Below are 17,640 nucleotides of genomic sequence, written 5' to 3' on the forward strand. Positions count from 1 at the left end.
GAAAACAGAGCAGGAGCTCTGCCAACCGCCAAGACGATGGCTGAGTGACTCATGTGGCAAATTACAGTTAGACCTGTGAGTCATAGTACAATGTTTTATTTTTTCCATCTAAAAGGGACATTCCTCAAATTTTACATATCGTATTTATTTTATTGTTGTGACATTGTTTGTTGAAGCAGAAATCTAGCGTAATAAGCAATTATCCATATCTTAATCAACAGTTTGACACTTTTCTGATAAACTTTTTCTCATGGATTAATGAAGGAAAGCAATAAAGCTTGATTAATCTAGATATTGGTTTCAATATTAAAGCAATACCTTCAGGAACATGCGTGTGTTTGTGAGACGGCCACGCACACGACCATGTAGAATGGGCATCAGCCAATGAAAAGCGGCCCCTCTGGTAAGGTCCATTGTAAGTACGCTGCTCAAAAAAATAAAGGGAACACTCAAATAACACATCCTAGATCTGAATGAAAGAAATATTCTCATTGAATACTTTGTTCTGTACAAAGTTCCATTTGCACAACAGCAGGTGAAATTGATTGTCAATCAGTGTTGCTTCCTAAGTGGACAGTTTGATTTCACAGAAGTTTGATTTACTTGGAGTTATATTGTGTTGTTTAAGTGTTCCCTTTATTTTTTTGAGCAGTGCATTAATGCATGTTAAGTTACAGTCTGTCCAGTTTTCTTGATGTTGCTAGTGGAAATTGACGCAAAATCAACAGATTCCTGCATTTTATTGCGTTTATGGCAAATTTTCCACTAAAATGTCAGAAATATGGCATTTCTAGGTATTTTTTACTTGTACTTCAGCCTTACCTGATGTCAAGTCAGTCAGTTATCAATATGGCGAAAAAATAAATAAATAAAAAATCACATTTACCGTCACAGATAAGCACATATAAGCAATAAATAAAAACACTACTTTTGATGTAGTCACTTGTACTTTTTTAAGCACCTCAAATATGTTTCAAAATGACTATGTTGAGTTGAAAAAGTGAAAGGTATTCAGGACAAGTATTTCAAAAGTAGGACCATAAAATCGGTGATTTTGATTGAAAGAAAGAAAAATACTATTGAGAAATACTGGAGGGTCTGATTAAGATATATTCTGTGCTTGAACTATTAAGGTAGGCCGCTGCTTTTAAAGAGGGGCTCAAGTATTTGCGGATTTCAGCTATTTACGGGTAGCTGATCTCTAACCCCAACAAATACCAGAGGTCCACTGTAACATGATCCTCTCGTTTTTATTTAGAATATAGAAGCAACAATAATCCGTGCTGTTGCTGAAATAATATGTCACTTTGAATATTATATATTTTTAAAAAATTTGGTCGGGGTTCCTACATATTTTCAGACTTTAAATTTGATTTTATAATTTAAAATACTGATGTTTACTGTGAATTTGAAGTGAATATTTTTACAGCGGGAAAATTAAATAAGCAAAAACAAGAGATTAAAAGGAAGGGAGGAATTTCTTTGTAAAATTACCATTGCGTTATGATACTTTGGCTTCCTTAATGACAATCATTAATACACCAATAATATTAGTCATATATCAGTGTTTTGCATATGATTAAGAACTTGTATAAACAATTCAAACCTTCAGTTTACATTCGAAACATTTTATTATGCAGCAAAAAGTTGAAAACTTTGAGTTAAGCATTAAAATCATTTTGCCAGTGGGAACTTTATGACCGATTAAGAAGCAACTAGTAATAAAGATAACTTTTAGTTTAAGCAGTCTTCTTGTGATCATGAGAAACATGTCCATTGGTCTAATAAATACAACACTAAATGACTCACACGCTCCTTTTTCTTTCTTTTTGAGATGCAGTTGCCAGGTTAAATGGCTTCATGACCGGCACATGACTTTTATTGGACTGCAGAAGCACGTGCCTCATCTTCCTGCACACAAGTCTGGGTTTAGAGGTCAGAGGGCGTCAGCAGATCCAGTCCTTGCACTCTTCTGTTGGGGAAATTCAGTGTGAAGCTACTGTTTGATCACTTTATTTTAAATTAGCTGCTGCAGTTTAAGTCTTTACTACTTAACTATTATAAATGTACCGTGCAAAATAAGTGTGTGTGTGACTCTGCGGTCTTTTTTTTCAACAATTTATATGCATTATTTAAAAAATGCTAATTAAAATGCAGGATTCTGATTAGAAGTGCTAAAAACAATAGTTTCAGTGAACAAACTACAAATTTTGTGCATTTTACTTTGCAGAATAACTGAAGCTTAGACAAATGTAACAGAGAGTGTTTTAATAGAAATGCATGATTTCCATTGTGGCTCTGAATCTATGTTATTGGTTGTTGCTGTGCAGGAAAGTGAGCTTCTGTCCCAGTCAAGGATTTTCCTGCTTTTACTTCCATCCATTTTTCATCGACTCTGACCAGAAAAGCATTCCTGCAACATGATGTTGCTACCACTGCTGGTGTGTTTAGTGCTAGTTTTTTTCCACACGGTTTGCATGTAGTTTCATCTGACTGACCAGAGCACCTTCTTTTCATCGCGTTATTCCTTAGCCTGTCACAATAAACAATAAATCAATTAATGCACTGAATGTATTTTGAAAAATGTTGGAAGCATTTTAAAACCCAATACAAAGTAGTTAGTTTGCCCTAACTTTTGCCTGTTTTCACTGGCTAAGCTGAATTACTATTTTTTAAGATATTTTTGGTTCCAGAGACTTTATACTTGATTTTTATACTGTGTTTTTAAAGATATAATAACTGTGTGCAGTTTAAATTCTAATGAACATTTAACACTAGAACTGGAAGACATTTTAAATATCAAAAATAAATAAACAAAACAACAAATAAAATTAATTATGAAGACTCTAAATAAAACAGGGTTGCACCAGGTCGAAGACTTTTGTCATCCAGGCTTTGGTAAAAAAAGAGAAAACAATAAATCATCAAAATGGAAATTATTGAGCTTGTCTTAATTTATCATGAGATAAATTTATTTATTGTTTATTGCGGCAGGCCTAATACAAATATTAATGTTGGATTGGACGACATGGACTTAAAGTTTTATCACAATATTTGGTGGTAATGATAAGAACCATTTATTACTAATATTTTATTTAACTCTCTGGCTCCATAACACAGATGCTGCTCTTGGAAGACATTTCCATTTGCAATACGCTTCTTTAGGACAAAGTGTGATTTGTATCACCAAACTGGACACAGTAACTACTGCATTTAACCATGTTTTTAGATTTAGTGACATTTATAGAAACTTCCATTAAACAAACAGGGGAGAATAACACATTTTCACATCGTTTTAGAGTATCCCGCAAAAAACCTTGCTAATCTTGGTGGTAGGGGCAGCGCTAGGGTAGTCATCCTGCGGCCCACCATGTTTTGAGTTTAAATGTTTATAGTTGACAGAAAATGTTAGACATTATTAGCAATACCTAAACACCAACTGCAAAGTCTTAAAAAAGGCAAACAAAACAAGTTGTTTCAGTCATTTTGTCCTAATTAAAGCGTATGCAATTTGTTGATCTTTTATCTGTGACTTGTCGCTTTATTTGCTGAAGTTGTTAGCGTGTAGACCAGTAAAGGTGGTTCCAGAGTTACTAGTGTATGAAAAAAAAAGTATAATAAATAAACAAACAATTCTTAGCCTGGTGGGAGCACAAGCAAAGCCTGGTGGCCCGCCAGGCTTATAAAACCCTGAATTGGAGTTTATTGGGACAATGATAAATCAAAATGTTATGATTACTAATACGATTAATGCCCACCATCGCTACATAAAGTCTGTATGAAATTCTTCATCGAGGTATCAAAACGACTGGTAGGACTCCTTTAAAAACGAACGCCATCCGATCGGCGACATCCTTCACTTGGACCTGTGAGTGTGAGCGGCAGGTGTGAAAAGCAGCCAGCAGAGTATCATATAACCTTTTGACAAGTTGCTCAACAACAACAGGGCCTCCTTGTTATTATTGGGTCAACAGAGCCGGAGGAGGTCTTTGGGAATGGAGCGGCGGGGAGAACATGAAGCCACGGTTGTACGGCGCCCCGCCTCCCTCCCCGCGCTCCCAGGCTGGCCCGGGGGTCAGCGGGGGAACGCAGGCAGCCAGTCAGGCGGCCCGGCATTCTTTCTCAATGTGTGTGTGGGTTTGGCCGCAGCCCACTCGGTGCTCTTTGACTCCGCTGGCCTTATAAGGCATCCAGAGCCATGGCAACTGCAGGGCTTGAATAGCAGTGTCAAATCCCTCAGCACACAGACACACGCTCACTCTCCCTAAAGGAGGGAGCGCAGCGGAGGGAGAGGAGGCTATCTCTGCCGTGGCTCGAACAGAAGAGGAGCGCTCTGTGTTTTCGCCTAATTTATTCCTGCCAAAGCCGGCTGGAAAAAAAAAAAAAGGGAAAAGGACGATCAGAGAGGAGCGAGGAGCGCAGCAGTAAAAGCCCGAGTCTCTGACAGCTGAAGCGGGGAGGTTCTGGCCTCTAGATGTTACTGCAGGATGGACAAGCTCTGAGAAAACAAGACAACTGAGACATGACTTTGGGAAAGGGGAGCAGACTGTGACGGAGGAGATTTCTCAACTCAGCCTTTGTTTTGGCTTGTTTTTTCTCTGACATTTGATCCTCTGACCCCATTGGCTTTGAAGGAGCAGAAGAAAACAGAGTTTCGTCACAGAGGGCAGAGCAGGAGGACGTCTTTGGTGAACTTTGCTGCTCCAGAAACCAGCTGAGTCAGAAGAAAAAGATAGTTTCCGAAAACAGAAAAGCAAAAGAATAAAACACTTATTTCTTTTAGCCATCTGTGCATTTCTGAAAAAAGCCTCAGCGTGCGTCTGGACTGGAAGAGCTCAGATCAGAAGATAGCACCTCAGCACGGCAGGAACTGGTTGGACGAGTTTATAAGTTAGAGGAAAGGGCAGGGCAGTTTAACCCTGCCTGAAGGAGAACTGACTGGGTTTTATTTTTCTATCACCTGCTGGACGCGCTGAGGGGAAAGTGCTGCCCTGAAACAGAAGAGAGGAGGCAGATTTTTTCCAATATCTGCGTCCCTTTTCATCATGCTCAATCGCAGGTGAGGTATTTTCTTCTTCCTTTCATAGCCGGGGTCGGAGAAAGCGGGTGAGAGGGAAGGAGAAAGAGTCAAAGAGTAATTTATTGTTTCCTGTGAAAAGAGCAGGGCTGCACCCTTTACTCCTGCCTGAACTCTGAACCACTTAATGCGCGTCTGAAGTTTCTCTCCGAGCTCAAGAGCCATTGATCAGAGGTCAGGGCTGAACAAGAGCAGAGAGAGGGAGAGAGCGGAGGGATTAAAGAAGGGAGAGGAAAAATATCGCAGAGGAAGGACCTCCGGGTCAGGACTGCCAGACGGCGAAAGGGATAAAGGTCAACGCAGGCGAATCGGGACAACTTCGTCTCCTGTTTTCAGATCTTCCAGGACAAAGTTGCTCAAATTCAAACCAGGCGTCCCAACCTCGGAGTCTGAAGCCAGTTCTTCCAACTTTGAAAGGGGGGCAACGTGAAACCCGGCTGAGACGGCGAAGGGTCCGTGTATGATCCTCTCACGGGGCGGCGCGTCTTTGAGAACATGGCCATGGTGAGCGGGGGATGGGGCAACCCCAACGGGGACACCAACGGGCTGGGAGACAAGGCGTACCTGAGGAGGGAGGAGGACAACGACTCGCCGCAGGCCGGCAGCAGCGATGTGGACGTGGGCGACGAGGACAAGACCTGCGTGGTGGACTGCGTGGTGTGCGGGGACAAGTCCAGCGGGAAGCACTACGGCGTGTTCACCTGCGAGGGCTGCAAGAGCTTCTTCAAGAGGAGCATCAGGAGGAACCTGAACTACTCCTGCAGGTAGGAGCTGCTGGAAAATCCACCCTTCAATAGCACCAAATCGGTTAATCACCATTAGTCGTGATTAACCTAAACTGATTTAGCAATCGATTAATCGTCAACTGGAGTATAAAGACTGTAAAAAGGGCCACTTGCTGAAAGAACATCACCATCAGAGCAGTAATTATGTAATTTAGGTATTTTATATTTAAGATAATAAAAAAACATTTGTCTGTAAATTTACGGCAAAATCTTACAAAATATTTTTGATTAGTTTCTAGTGCAGATATCTTAGTACAAATGTGTTGAAATAAGACAAAACTAACTTACAAGTAACTTTCAGCTATAAGAGCTTGTTTTAAGCAATAATGACTAAATATTGATTTAAAAAAGTGCTAGTTCTTTTGGCGAATTATATGTTCTGCCCAGAACTCCTCAAGCTACTTTTAGCTTCACCCAGTTCAAATTACGAGAGGGTATTTATTGTATTGTGTATCGTGATAAATTTCTTATAACCCCCCCAAATTTGTTCGTATTGTTGGGATTGTTAATTGTACTTTTTTTCCCCACTTTGTTCAATTAAAGTATAAATAAATATCAATAAATGTGAAAATATGTGTGCAGTTTAGTGATACAAAGCAAACGTATTTATGAGATTTGTGACCTAAAGAAGCATATTATAAATGTTAATGTTTTTCAAGAGCAGTGTTTGTGTTTGTGGAGCTATAATTGGTGCAGTCACAACCTTACAGATACCTAAAAACGAAATGTAAATAGATCTTATTGTCACTTTAATTGTTAACAAAAACAAAACATTCTATTAAGCACCTTTTACTATCAAATTAATAATCAGTTAATGCAAAAATGATCAATTTATGTGCAACTAATCAAGCATACACTAAAGGAAAGCTACATTATTGGATTTTAGGCACTAAAATGTTTATTTTCTTATTTAAACAAGGAACTGGTTTGTTTATTTTGTATTTTTAACATTATAAAATTAGCTGAAGCCAACAACTAACATAATCATCAGTTGCAGCCCTAATTCCTTCTGATAAAAAACAAATAAAAATGTGATTCAACTCACAACACTTTCTTAGAAGAAGTAAATCTCTTAAACATACTTTGATTTTGTGTTTTTTTCCCCCCTTAAACACACATAAACAGAAAAGTAGACAACAAGATTTTTATGATCCTATCTGTAATGTAGTCAGGAGAAAACAATATCTTTAAATCTGAGCTTCATCCCACAAACAGCCTTGAGACAAGGCAACAAAAGGAGCACAAATGAAGCCCTGAAGGTTTGTCATGTGAGGATGGATTGCCTCAGAAGGTCAACATTCCCATTATTCCTCACCGCAGCTACATCAGCGCTGCAGTTCAGCCCTTTGCTCATACCAACTCCTCTCCCAGCTGCCAAATTCAGTTGTTTATTCCTCTGAAAAAAAAGTGCATTAACTCCATATGGGTTTTTTTCTTCTTCTTCTTCTTGCATCTGGGCTTGAAAAGGGCTCCCTGTAAAACGTTGGCAGAGCTCAACCTGCTGTAAAAAGCAACACGAGGGTGTGTAACGCTGATGATTTACAAAGGTCACAGTCTGTGTAGTTCTGCAGCCAGTTCATGTAGTTCACTCACAACAGGAGGAGGCAGGCTTACATTTCAAGTTGTTTCCTCACTATGTCATGAAAAAAAAGGTGAATGTATTTAATTTGTTTTTTTGTTCCTCATGTGCAGATCGAACAGAGAATGCCAAATTGACCAGCATCACCGTAACCAGTGCCAATACTGCCGTCTTAAGAAGTGTTTTCGCGTCGGGATGCGGAAAGAAGGTATCAAAGCTTCTCACACCGCAGCATAAAGCTGGTTTCTCCTCCAGACGTACATAAAAATATTCACACACCTTCAGTTTTTACACATTTTGTCACATTGCAACAAACTTCAATGTGTTTGAAACCTGAAACTTGTTGGGATTTTGTTAAAACGTCCAACAACGTCAAGGCGTTGTTGAAGAAATACAGGTTTGAGGTTTCTCTGCACCTCAAACCTTCTCTGTTGTTTGTCTTTAATTTGGCGGAAATCATTCAGTAAAATAATTTAAAGAAAAACATACACAGGTGCATTTATATATGTGTGCATAAAAGATAGCAAATATTTATATTTTAAGACCAAACAGGGATGTGCAAATAGCAGCAGGGATGTAGTGATGGCTATGGAGTCTCACAGCTGCTGGGAGGAAGGATCTGTGATAATGCTGCTTTGTGCATCAAGGATGCATCAGTCTGTCTCTGCAGCTCTTCAGCTTCATTAATGGGGTGGGGAACATTTAAATGACGACATTTTAAATGTTTTTAATAGCCGAGTTGTTTTTAGATTGTGTTTAATATACAGTTTAAAGTTCAGAGAAACTTCAAATTGATTTAAATCCAAGTAAGGTCAAACTAATGCTAATAATTTAGACAGAATGCTGCTCTAGACCTGTTGTAATAAGCAATAAATCAGTTAGTCACATAATAAATTAAGAGAAGCTCAATAATTTCCATTTCAATATTTAATTGTTTTCTCTCTTTCTACTGAAAACTGGATGATAAAACTTTTCAGTCTGGTGTTTTGGTCTCAACTATCCTTTTTTGTTTCCAGAAACTTCATATTTCATTTTATTTGCTGTTTCTGTCATTTAGTTTATTTATGTTGGACATTTAAAGTGTCTTCCAGTTCCATTATAATTTAAAGTTTATTTATCTTTGAGAATGTGTTCTTGCATTTTTGTGCCATTGCTATTAGATTACTTGAAAATGGTCTCAAAACAACAATATTATCAATCGTTGCAATAACTCCTGGGACAATTTATGGTCTAGTAAGATCATGCCGCGCCCGGCCATGTGACCTGAGGACAGTCTTTATTCTCAGCATGTTTTCACTCTGCAGCTGGATTCCCTCCAGCACGGCTGCTGCAGGGAATCCAGCTGCATTTAATCCTCAGAGGAGTAAAAAACAAGAAAGTTAATGATTGCACTGAATGTATTCGTCTTTACGAGCTGTGTGTCACACTGTTTCCACAGATTTATCCCACATAACGAGCTATTAACACCTAAGAATTAGGCGTGTGATCACAAAAAACTGTGATTTATATATTAGAAACTGCGTCACACAGTCAGATTAAAGTCAGTTTCTGAAACTCCAGCTGGACCTGGGATTTATGTGCTTTTGTTGTAATCTAAGTCCAGTTTGTGGCGCCCACAGCGGGGGGCAGCGCTCCACAGTTATTAATGAACTGGACGCGTGACCAACTGTTTCCACATTACCTGGAAGCGTCCGCTTCACCTCTGACCCAGTCAGCTGACCGCTTTCTGAAAGATTCTTCCATCGGAGGTGCGGTTCAGAAGAGAGCGGAGCCGAGAGGAGAAACCTGCAGCCGGTTTTTAACCCAGGAGGAAATCTCTCTCTCTCTCTCTCTCTGCTGCTATATGACTGCAACTCTGTCATGTTTGTCAAAACCTTAACAGTGCAGTTTGTTTTCATCTCCACTAGTAAAAGGAAATAAAGTAAAAATCAGCATTGGAATATTATTCAGACTACAAGCTAAATTTTGTAATCAATTAAATGTATTTCTTTTTGTTTAAATATCAACCGGTTTGTTTTTTTAATAGTGCTGAATTCTCTCACATTTTGTGACTTTACAGTCGTAACTTAAACTATTTTTCTGGACTTTACCAATCTAGAAAGTTGTACTGATCAATTTTACTAGGTCATCTATTCAAGTAGACATCAGAAAAGTGTGATTTTTTTATTGCCTTTTTTAACCAGAACTTTGTAGAACCATGTTTGGTTCAATCTATGCTGCAAATCTGAGGTTTATTTCCAGCAGCTTTTCAAATCTACAGTCTGAAATTCAATTATATTATCCTTCAAAAAGAAGTTAAAATTCACTCAGACCATCTGGAGAGCGTATGTCCTAAACTCTCAATTCAGTTTTGGTTAAGACTTGGATTAGGCCATTCTTACCATATTAATGCACATCAATGATGGTGATTCACCACCCAGAGTTTCCGTTTGTCACCGATTGAATCTAAAAAAAAAAACAATCAGACAAAATAGTTGTTACAGTCAATCAGCACTCCAACTACAAAACAAAGAAATTCAAAACAAAGTCAAATAAAGATAATTAAATACCTCTTGGTTTATACAAATATTTACGATATTTTACAATATTTACAGAGAAAATATATAGATGCAGGAAAATTTGGGCTCTTCTGTTTGCGCTTTTGCCTCAACAACCTGATAATAATGGAGGATAATTGAACAATACTGCATCAGGTGTTCAAAGCTTTCCGACCATTTCACTATTGTGCAACAAATTGTGTTGTTTTGTCACATAAAATATCAAAAAACAGACTAAAGTTAAAAAGGTCACAGTCTTTATATAATATATGCAGGGCTGTATCATTAAATCAATATATATCGCGATAAACACAATCTCAGTATTAATAGATAATACGTCTGATGGAATATTCAATATTTAGGATATTCACTGATCCAGAACCGCACTGCATTCTGGGAGATGTAGGCAGAGGAAAGGCTTTACCTGCTCAACCTTTGAGGGCCAACTAAGCAAGGTCGGTGGCTTCAACTAACTCTCTCACTCTTTGGTTGCCTAGCAACAACCTACTGAGTAACTGGCGCGGCAGCAATTTAAGGTTTGCTTAAAAATTTAAAAAAACAGTGTGGAGGGAAAACCACCAGTTTAGCAGTATTTCAGATATTTAAAACAAAAAGCTAATCAATAATTATCAATATCGACTGGTATGAAACTCTTGTATCGCGATGCTTATTTCAACTAGACCTGTTGTATAATTTGAGGCCACGAATACAACCAGAAAAGAAAAACTTAAGATTCACTTTGTAGACATTTGGTACAAAAGTAAGAATTTACCAGGAGGAAATAAAACCATCTGCATTAATTAACTGTAAAAAAATGTTTGCTGCAATAACAAGCAACCAATCAACTTTTAAAGCAAAAGTTTGCTATTAAGTTTATTGGTATTTCAACACCTAAAGTGTTTAAAAATTACATTTACTTGATATATAAATCATTTAATATCATCTATAGCATATAAACAGCATAAAATATAAACTTTTTGTGGATTCTTATTTAACTTAAGGCAATAATGTTTTATTTATTAACGTTTCGGTTCTTCTGTTCTGCTCCCCTGCAGCTGTCCAGCGAGGTCGAATCCCTCCGTCTCACTCAGGTATCAGTCCGAACTCCCTGTCTGGAGGACCTGGGGGTCCGGGTCACATCGGGGCGGAATACTTCAACGGCCAGCCGGTGTCGGAGCTCATCTCCCAGCTGCTTCGGGCCGAGCCGTACAGCAACAGCCGCTACGGCGCCCCCTACACTCAGGCGCAGATACAGGCGTCGGCGAGCGGCGCGTCCGTCATGGGCATCGACAGCATCTGTGAGCTGGCCGCCCGCCTCCTCTTCAGCACCATCGAGTGGGCCAGAAACATCCCGTACTTTCCAGAACTCCCCGTCTCAGAGCAGGTCAGTCCGACATTTAAAACCCATCATGTTAAATTCACATTTGGCAAATTTTTTGTACGGTCGTCTTTGTCTGAACTGTTTCTAAAAACAACCCAAGTGCTCTAGTGTGTCCTTTCCTCTTTTTTATTTTAATTTGGTAGAAACTGGATTACTCACTTTTAACCCAGGAAAGGAATTAGAACAGAGATTCTAGTTTATTAGTCACTCTGTAGCCTATGTTTTAGAAACAGTAGAATACTCACTATTTAAATGCAGAGACTCCTGTTATTGCAACCCAGAAAAGGAATTAGAACGAAGTTAGAATCCAGAAAAATTCTTCCAGAACAGGAACATTTTGTTTTTATTATTACTTAGAAACTGTGGAGTACTCATTACTTTTACAAATTTAGAGCACACTTAGAAAGTCCAGAGGATACTTATATTTATCTAGCAACCCAGAAATCCAGAGGATACTTACTTACTTACACTTATTTAGTAACCCAGAACAGGGATTAGAACTTGGGACCCAGAAAAACGACCTTAGCAAGTACTTTTTAGACTCCTATTCTTCCAAACCAGAAAATGAATTAGACCAGAGGATACTTACTTATACTTATCTACTGAGTAGGAGTCGAATCCTACTCAGGGTTGAATTCGACCCTGAGTAGGATTCTAGTTTATTTACTTTGGATCAACATTATTAGCTTTTTCTTCTTTTGCTTTTTCTTTTGGTTTGTTATTTTGCTTGTATTTTCTTTTAATTCCTGTAAAGCACTTTGTATTGCCTTGTAGCTAAAAATGTGCTATATAAATAAAATGACCTTACCTTACTTTGCTTAAAATGAGCCGATCAAAAACCTTCACAAATCAGCAGGCGTTACCTAGCAACCACAGTGAAACCCGGCCGTCACCTAGCAAATCCAGCAAAAAGCAAAAAGACAAGTGTTTTGTTGTTGACTTGCCATCCAGAAACCACTTGCTGCATTCATGTTGGTTGTGCAGGAGGCTCCAACTCTGCCTTTCAAAGATGTACGGTTGTATAATTGCTCATCTGTTTTCAGCCGTTTTCCCTTGCGAGTTTAAACGTTGAGTTGGGCGGGAGTGGCCAGCAGCAGCTTGTTTGTATTCAAAAGGGGCAGTGTTATGTTAAAAAGACATTTTCAAGCTTTACATCATGATTTTATTGTTATTCCATCATCACAAACAAACCTGGAGTGTTGCTTTGATTCTTTCATGCATGTTTGAGAAATTTGTTCATCTCCATGGCAACCATTTGGCTGTGCTAAACTCCTTCAGAGCGGCAGTTTCCAAGCTTCCGCCTCACAGACCAGCTCTTTCCCGTGAATCCCTCAGTCGGCTCCTTCAGACTAGCCAGCAGCAATTAGCAAACATCTGGTGAAACTGCACATGTGCTGAGCTCATTATAGAAGCTAATTCTCAGTGCAACTCTGGTTAAAACTTTGTTAAAGGGGAGCCATGTTGTGATGACTTCATGAAGGCAGAGTTTCAGAAAGAGCACCAGCTTCTTAAAGAGACAGAGACAAAATCAATTTTCTTTTAGGTCATATCTGATATATACCACATTATATAACTGAAGTTGATTGTACTATAAAATGGCACCGTGTGCCTGGAAACATGATCCTGGTTCTTTAACATATGAGTCAATGAGTCGGTGTGAAACAGAAAGCATAAAAAAAATCACTGTGTGTTTAAGTTGTTGTGCCATTTTAATTAATTTAATTTATTCTTAAATTGTGGTTTGTGGGACTTTGAACGCCTTAAGCTAAGCTAGCTAGCAACATTTTTGATCAACTAACATCAGCTAACAGCAGATTAATTTAATAAAATAAAACGTTAAGGTCTAAAAATCTGATGTAATTTCTTCAGTTCAAATGAATAAAAATACATTAATAAAGCAAATTTGTCGTTTGGTCAGACAGTTTCTCCCTGTTTAACTCTGTGCATGTCGGCCTGTAGGTGGCGCTGCTGAGGCTGAGCTGGAGCGAGCTGTTCATCCTGAACGCGGCGCAATCCGCCCTGCCGCTGCACATGGCGCCCCTGCTGGCCGCCGCCGGCTTCCACTCGTCCCCCATGTCCGCGGAGCGCGTGGTGTCCTTCATGGACCAGGTCAGGGTGTTCCAGGACCAGGTGGACAAGCTGAACCGGCTGCAGGTGGACTCCGCCGAGTACAGCTGCCTCAAAGCCATCGCCCTCTTCTCCCCCGGTACGTCTGAACGCTTACTGTAAATATCTGCGCTGCGATCTGACTCCAGGCTCCTTCAGGGGAAACCAAAACAAATCAGCCCATTTGATGTTTAGGACCGGGTTCAAATGTCACAGAAACAAAACACCGCCAGCTGCAGGGGGGCTGTTGGTTTGGGTTTGACCTTTGACCTTAGTGAATAGGGAGAAACAATGGGAAAACTCCTTTAAAGCAGTAGTCTGACGTGTGTCAACAAGCTATTAGGTAGATGAGAAACAACAAAAACACGTCATTTACTCATCGCAAAGGCTGAAATCAGAGGAAAACTTTTACCACCTTAAATACATAAAATACATTTTAATACATATTTACTGGAAATCAGAAAGCAACTGATTCTCAGCTTGTTTAGAACAATCAGTCAGAAAAATCAAAAAAGTCTGTAAACACTAGAAATTACTACGTTTTTATCATGCATTAAATAAGTGCAAGAGACGAAACTGACCTGCTTTTGCATTTTTATAAAATGGGAGAAATAATAATCAAGAGGTGTGAAGCTTTTCAAAACCAGGTGTTTAAAAATCAGCAATGAAATGTTTTCTTGTACGTCTATTTACCTTGAAATGAATGACATTATTTTAAGCATTATTGTGGCTGATGGATGAGTTCATTCAGTTTGTTAAACTCTTCTACAAGCATCTGCAGGGGATTAGAAAATAAAATAAAATAAAAGTGCCGTTATTTCCTCTTGATATGTAAAATGTTATTTTAGATGTGCAAAAATATTCAGTTATTGCTTTTCCTCATTATATACTGCTTATCTGAAGGTCTTTATTTTGACTTTAGCTGCTTCTTTTTATTCATTTACATCCCAGTAAGTGATCCCCTTCAGGTGAAAGTATTTAGTTTCCAAGCTGCTGAACTCTGACCTTTGAATCACTCAGGCTTTAAAATGCACTTTAACTTAAAAAAAGAACCAGTTGTGTCGACATAACAAACGTAGATATGTTTTGTCAGCATTTTGTCAGCCTGCAGGCGTTTTGTTCCCAGCAGGCTGTTGGAGAAATGAGTTGTTTAATCTGTGAGTAATCCAAATGAAGAAACTGTTTTATGTGAAGAACATTATTTTATTTCAGCATCAACAAAATAATTTTAAAAAATGCTATCTGGGATCTCTAAGGTTCTGTGTTTCCGTTTTCTCCAATAAATTATTTTCAGATTTTCTTCATTATGGTTGCATGATGTCAGGAAGACATGAACTAGAAATAATAAAGCATAATATTATAAATTAGTGGCTGCTATCAATCAATATTTTCCTCACACTTTCCTAGAATTTGCCCTGAAAACTAGTTTAGAGGAAGTTGAGTTTGCTAGCGAAAATGCTAAAGCGCTAGATGAAAAATTAGCTTCACTGTTAGCGGGTTAGCGGAAGTGCGCTGCCAAACATAGCAGTCAAGCAGTAGTTTAATATTAATGAAAATGTACTGGTTCCACTGGCAGATTATTTCATTTATTACTAGACATTTTTCCCTTGTTATAAGTGAAATAATCTGCTGGTGGAACCAGAACTTTTTTATCAATATTAAGGATTTATTGACATAAAATACCTCCTGTATGTTGCTGAAAAGTCACTTGTATAGCTCTGGAAAACATTAAGAGGCCACTTGATATAATCATTTCTCTGATTTTACTTTTTGTAGGTATATATTTGAGTAAAATGAACATTGTCCTTTTATTCTATGAACTACTGACAACATGTCTCTGAAATTCCAAGCAAAAGTTTTGTATTTATTTACAGAAAATGAGAAATGGTCAAAATGACAAGAGATGCAGTGCTTCAGACCTCAAATAATGCAAAGAAAACAAGTTTATATTCATTTAGAAACAACAACACTAATGTTTTAACTCAGGAAGAGTTCAGAAATCAATATTTGGTGGAAAAACCAGGATATTTCAGTGGGGTTCAGTACAGTGGACTCTTAGTTTTTTGCAGAGCTGTATTTTAGTTTTGTCTTATTTCACTTGTAATAAGACATTTTAACTAAAATCTAGAAATACTTGGTAAGATTTTGTGTTTATATTTGATTTATGACGAACTAAACCGTTTCCAGCAGAACAGTCCTTCAGATGGTTTCTGTTTCCCACCTGGCAGATGCGTGCGGCCTGTCTGACCCGGCCCATGTGGAGTCGCTGCAGGAGAAGGCGCAGGTCGCCCTGACCGAGTACGAGCGGCTGACGTACCCCAGCCAGCCTCAGCGCTTCGGACGCTTGCTGCTGCGCCTGCCGGCTCTGCGCGCCGTGCCGGCGAACCTCATCTCTCAGCTCTTCTTCATGAGGCTGGTGGGCAAGACGCCCATCGAGACGCTGATCCGAGACATGCAGCTGTCAGGGAGCTCCATCAGCTGGCCGTACGCGACGGGACAGTGAACGGCCCGCCGGGTCGGAGAGAGACGGGCTGAGGTCAGACTGTAAGGAGGCGTCGCCATGGAGGCGAGCTAGGGCTGGGCAGCGGGGCTTAAAAATTAAATCTACCATTTTTTTCATACCAGATCCGATTTTACTTGATTTTTTTTTTTCTTTAAAAAAAAAACATTTTCAAAAAGCGGCTTTTATTTTAGTCATTCGTTCTGTTAATTGCATGGCAGAATATTAGGGCCAGTTTATTTACAGGAACATAGTCATAATATTAGCAGAATAAATGCAACTTTACTAGAAAAACACACAGTACAGACCAAAAGTTTGGACACACCTTTTAATTCAATGAGTTTCCTTTATTTTCATGACTATTGACATTGTAGATTCACACTGAAGGCATCAAACTTTGAATAACATGTGGAAATATGCACTAAACAAAAAAGTGTAAAACTGAAAATACCCCTTATATTCTAGTTTCTTCAAAGTAGCAACCTTTTGCTGTGATTACTGCTTTGCACACACTCTGCATTTTCTTGATGAGCTTCAAGAGGTCGTCACCTGAAATGGTTTTCACTTCATAGGTGTGCCCTGTCAGGTTAATAAGTGGGATTTATTGCCTTATAAATAGTAATGAAAATAAAGAAAACCCATTGAATTAGAAGGTGTGTCCAAACTTTTGGTCTGTACTGTATGAGAAAAAAAGTCATTTTAATAAGAAGGCTTTTATTTATTTATTTTTTTTGTAGTTCTCATAAAAGTACTACTTCATCCTCCTAATATTCTGATTTTATTCTCGTAATGAAAACAGAAAAACATCTTAGCCTGACCCATTTTGCTGTAAAGTTGACTTGAATTCATGGTCCAAACAAACAGAAGCTGTAAAACACGTTTGTCAAACAAGATGGCGGCTCTTGGTGAGATTACATCACTCTGAACCACGTGTGTCAAACTCAAGGCCCGGGGGCCAAATCTGGCCCACCAGAATTATTTTTTGTGGCCCTTTAGACTCTTACATATAATTTTATTAGTCAAACAAAAGTCGTTTTTATCTATATGCTGGCAAATTACATGTTCAGTATTATTTAATTTCAGCTTCCAGCTTTTTATTAATACTTTTACAGCTTGTTAATGGGAAGTTTTATTAGTACATTCTGCCACAACCGGCTCTTTGGTGATTTTGATACCCAAAATGAAAATGAGTTGAACCAAAGGAGTGAAATGGTGGAAAAAAAAAAAAAAAAAAAAAGGTTTTCCAAATATTAAATGATGAAAAATTGTTTTATCGCCCAGCCCTACTCTGGTTTTCGGATCCTGATTTTGTCGTTATGGCAGTAAGGAAACAGCGGTGCGTTCCTGAAGTCTGCAGCGCCGTCAGTGGCGATCCCTCCTCTGGCTTCGTCTCCCTCTGAGCGAACAGGGCCTCCATTAAACTGCTCTCTCACATGAGGCCATGTGCCTCCTCTACCTCCTCCCATATGACCCCCAATGTGACTCCAGCTGAACCCGGCGCTGTGTGCTCTCCTGTCTCTGTCGTCCAGTCTAAATTAAGCCATAGCAGCCAGATCAGGGCTGGGACGTTTTGTAGGGATCACAAACCCAGGAGATGTAAATACGAGTCTGTTACAGTGCTGTGGAAAAACTATTCACCCCCTTACAGCCTGTTTTGGTTTTGAAAAGCTCAATT

General features: G+C 38.9%; 1 protein-coding gene across 3 annotated transcripts; it reads left to right on the forward strand.

Annotated features, from left to right (window-relative positions):
• The first annotated feature begins 4,062 nt into the window (after positions 1-4,062).
• nr2f6b (nuclear receptor subfamily 2, group F, member 6b) lies at positions 4,063-16,131 on the forward strand. Of its 3 annotated transcripts, none has more exons than XM_028028775.1 (6): positions 4,063-5,059; positions 5,160-5,841; positions 7,555-7,649; positions 11,034-11,362; positions 13,319-13,565; positions 15,694-16,131. In XM_028028775.1, the coding sequence occupies exons 2-6, from the start codon at positions 5,573-5,575 to the stop codon at positions 15,966-15,968; spliced, it is 1,215 nt and encodes a 404-aa protein (XP_027884576.1). In that variant the 5' UTR covers positions 4,063-5,059; positions 5,160-5,572; the 3' UTR covers positions 15,969-16,131. The 3 variants fall into 3 exon arrangements, with proteins under 3 accessions (XP_027884576.1, XP_027884577.1, XP_027884574.1); XM_028028776.1 differs by having other exon boundaries at positions 5,165-5,841; XM_028028773.1 differs by having other exon boundaries at positions 4,063-5,841.
• The last annotated feature ends 1,509 nt before the right edge of the window (positions 16,132-17,640 follow it).

This window comes from Xiphophorus couchianus, chromosome 9 (genome assembly GCF_001444195.1).
Source record: "Xiphophorus couchianus chromosome 9, X_couchianus-1.0, whole genome shotgun sequence".
NCBI classification, from domain to species: domain Eukaryota; kingdom Metazoa; phylum Chordata; class Actinopteri; order Cyprinodontiformes; family Poeciliidae; genus Xiphophorus; species Xiphophorus couchianus.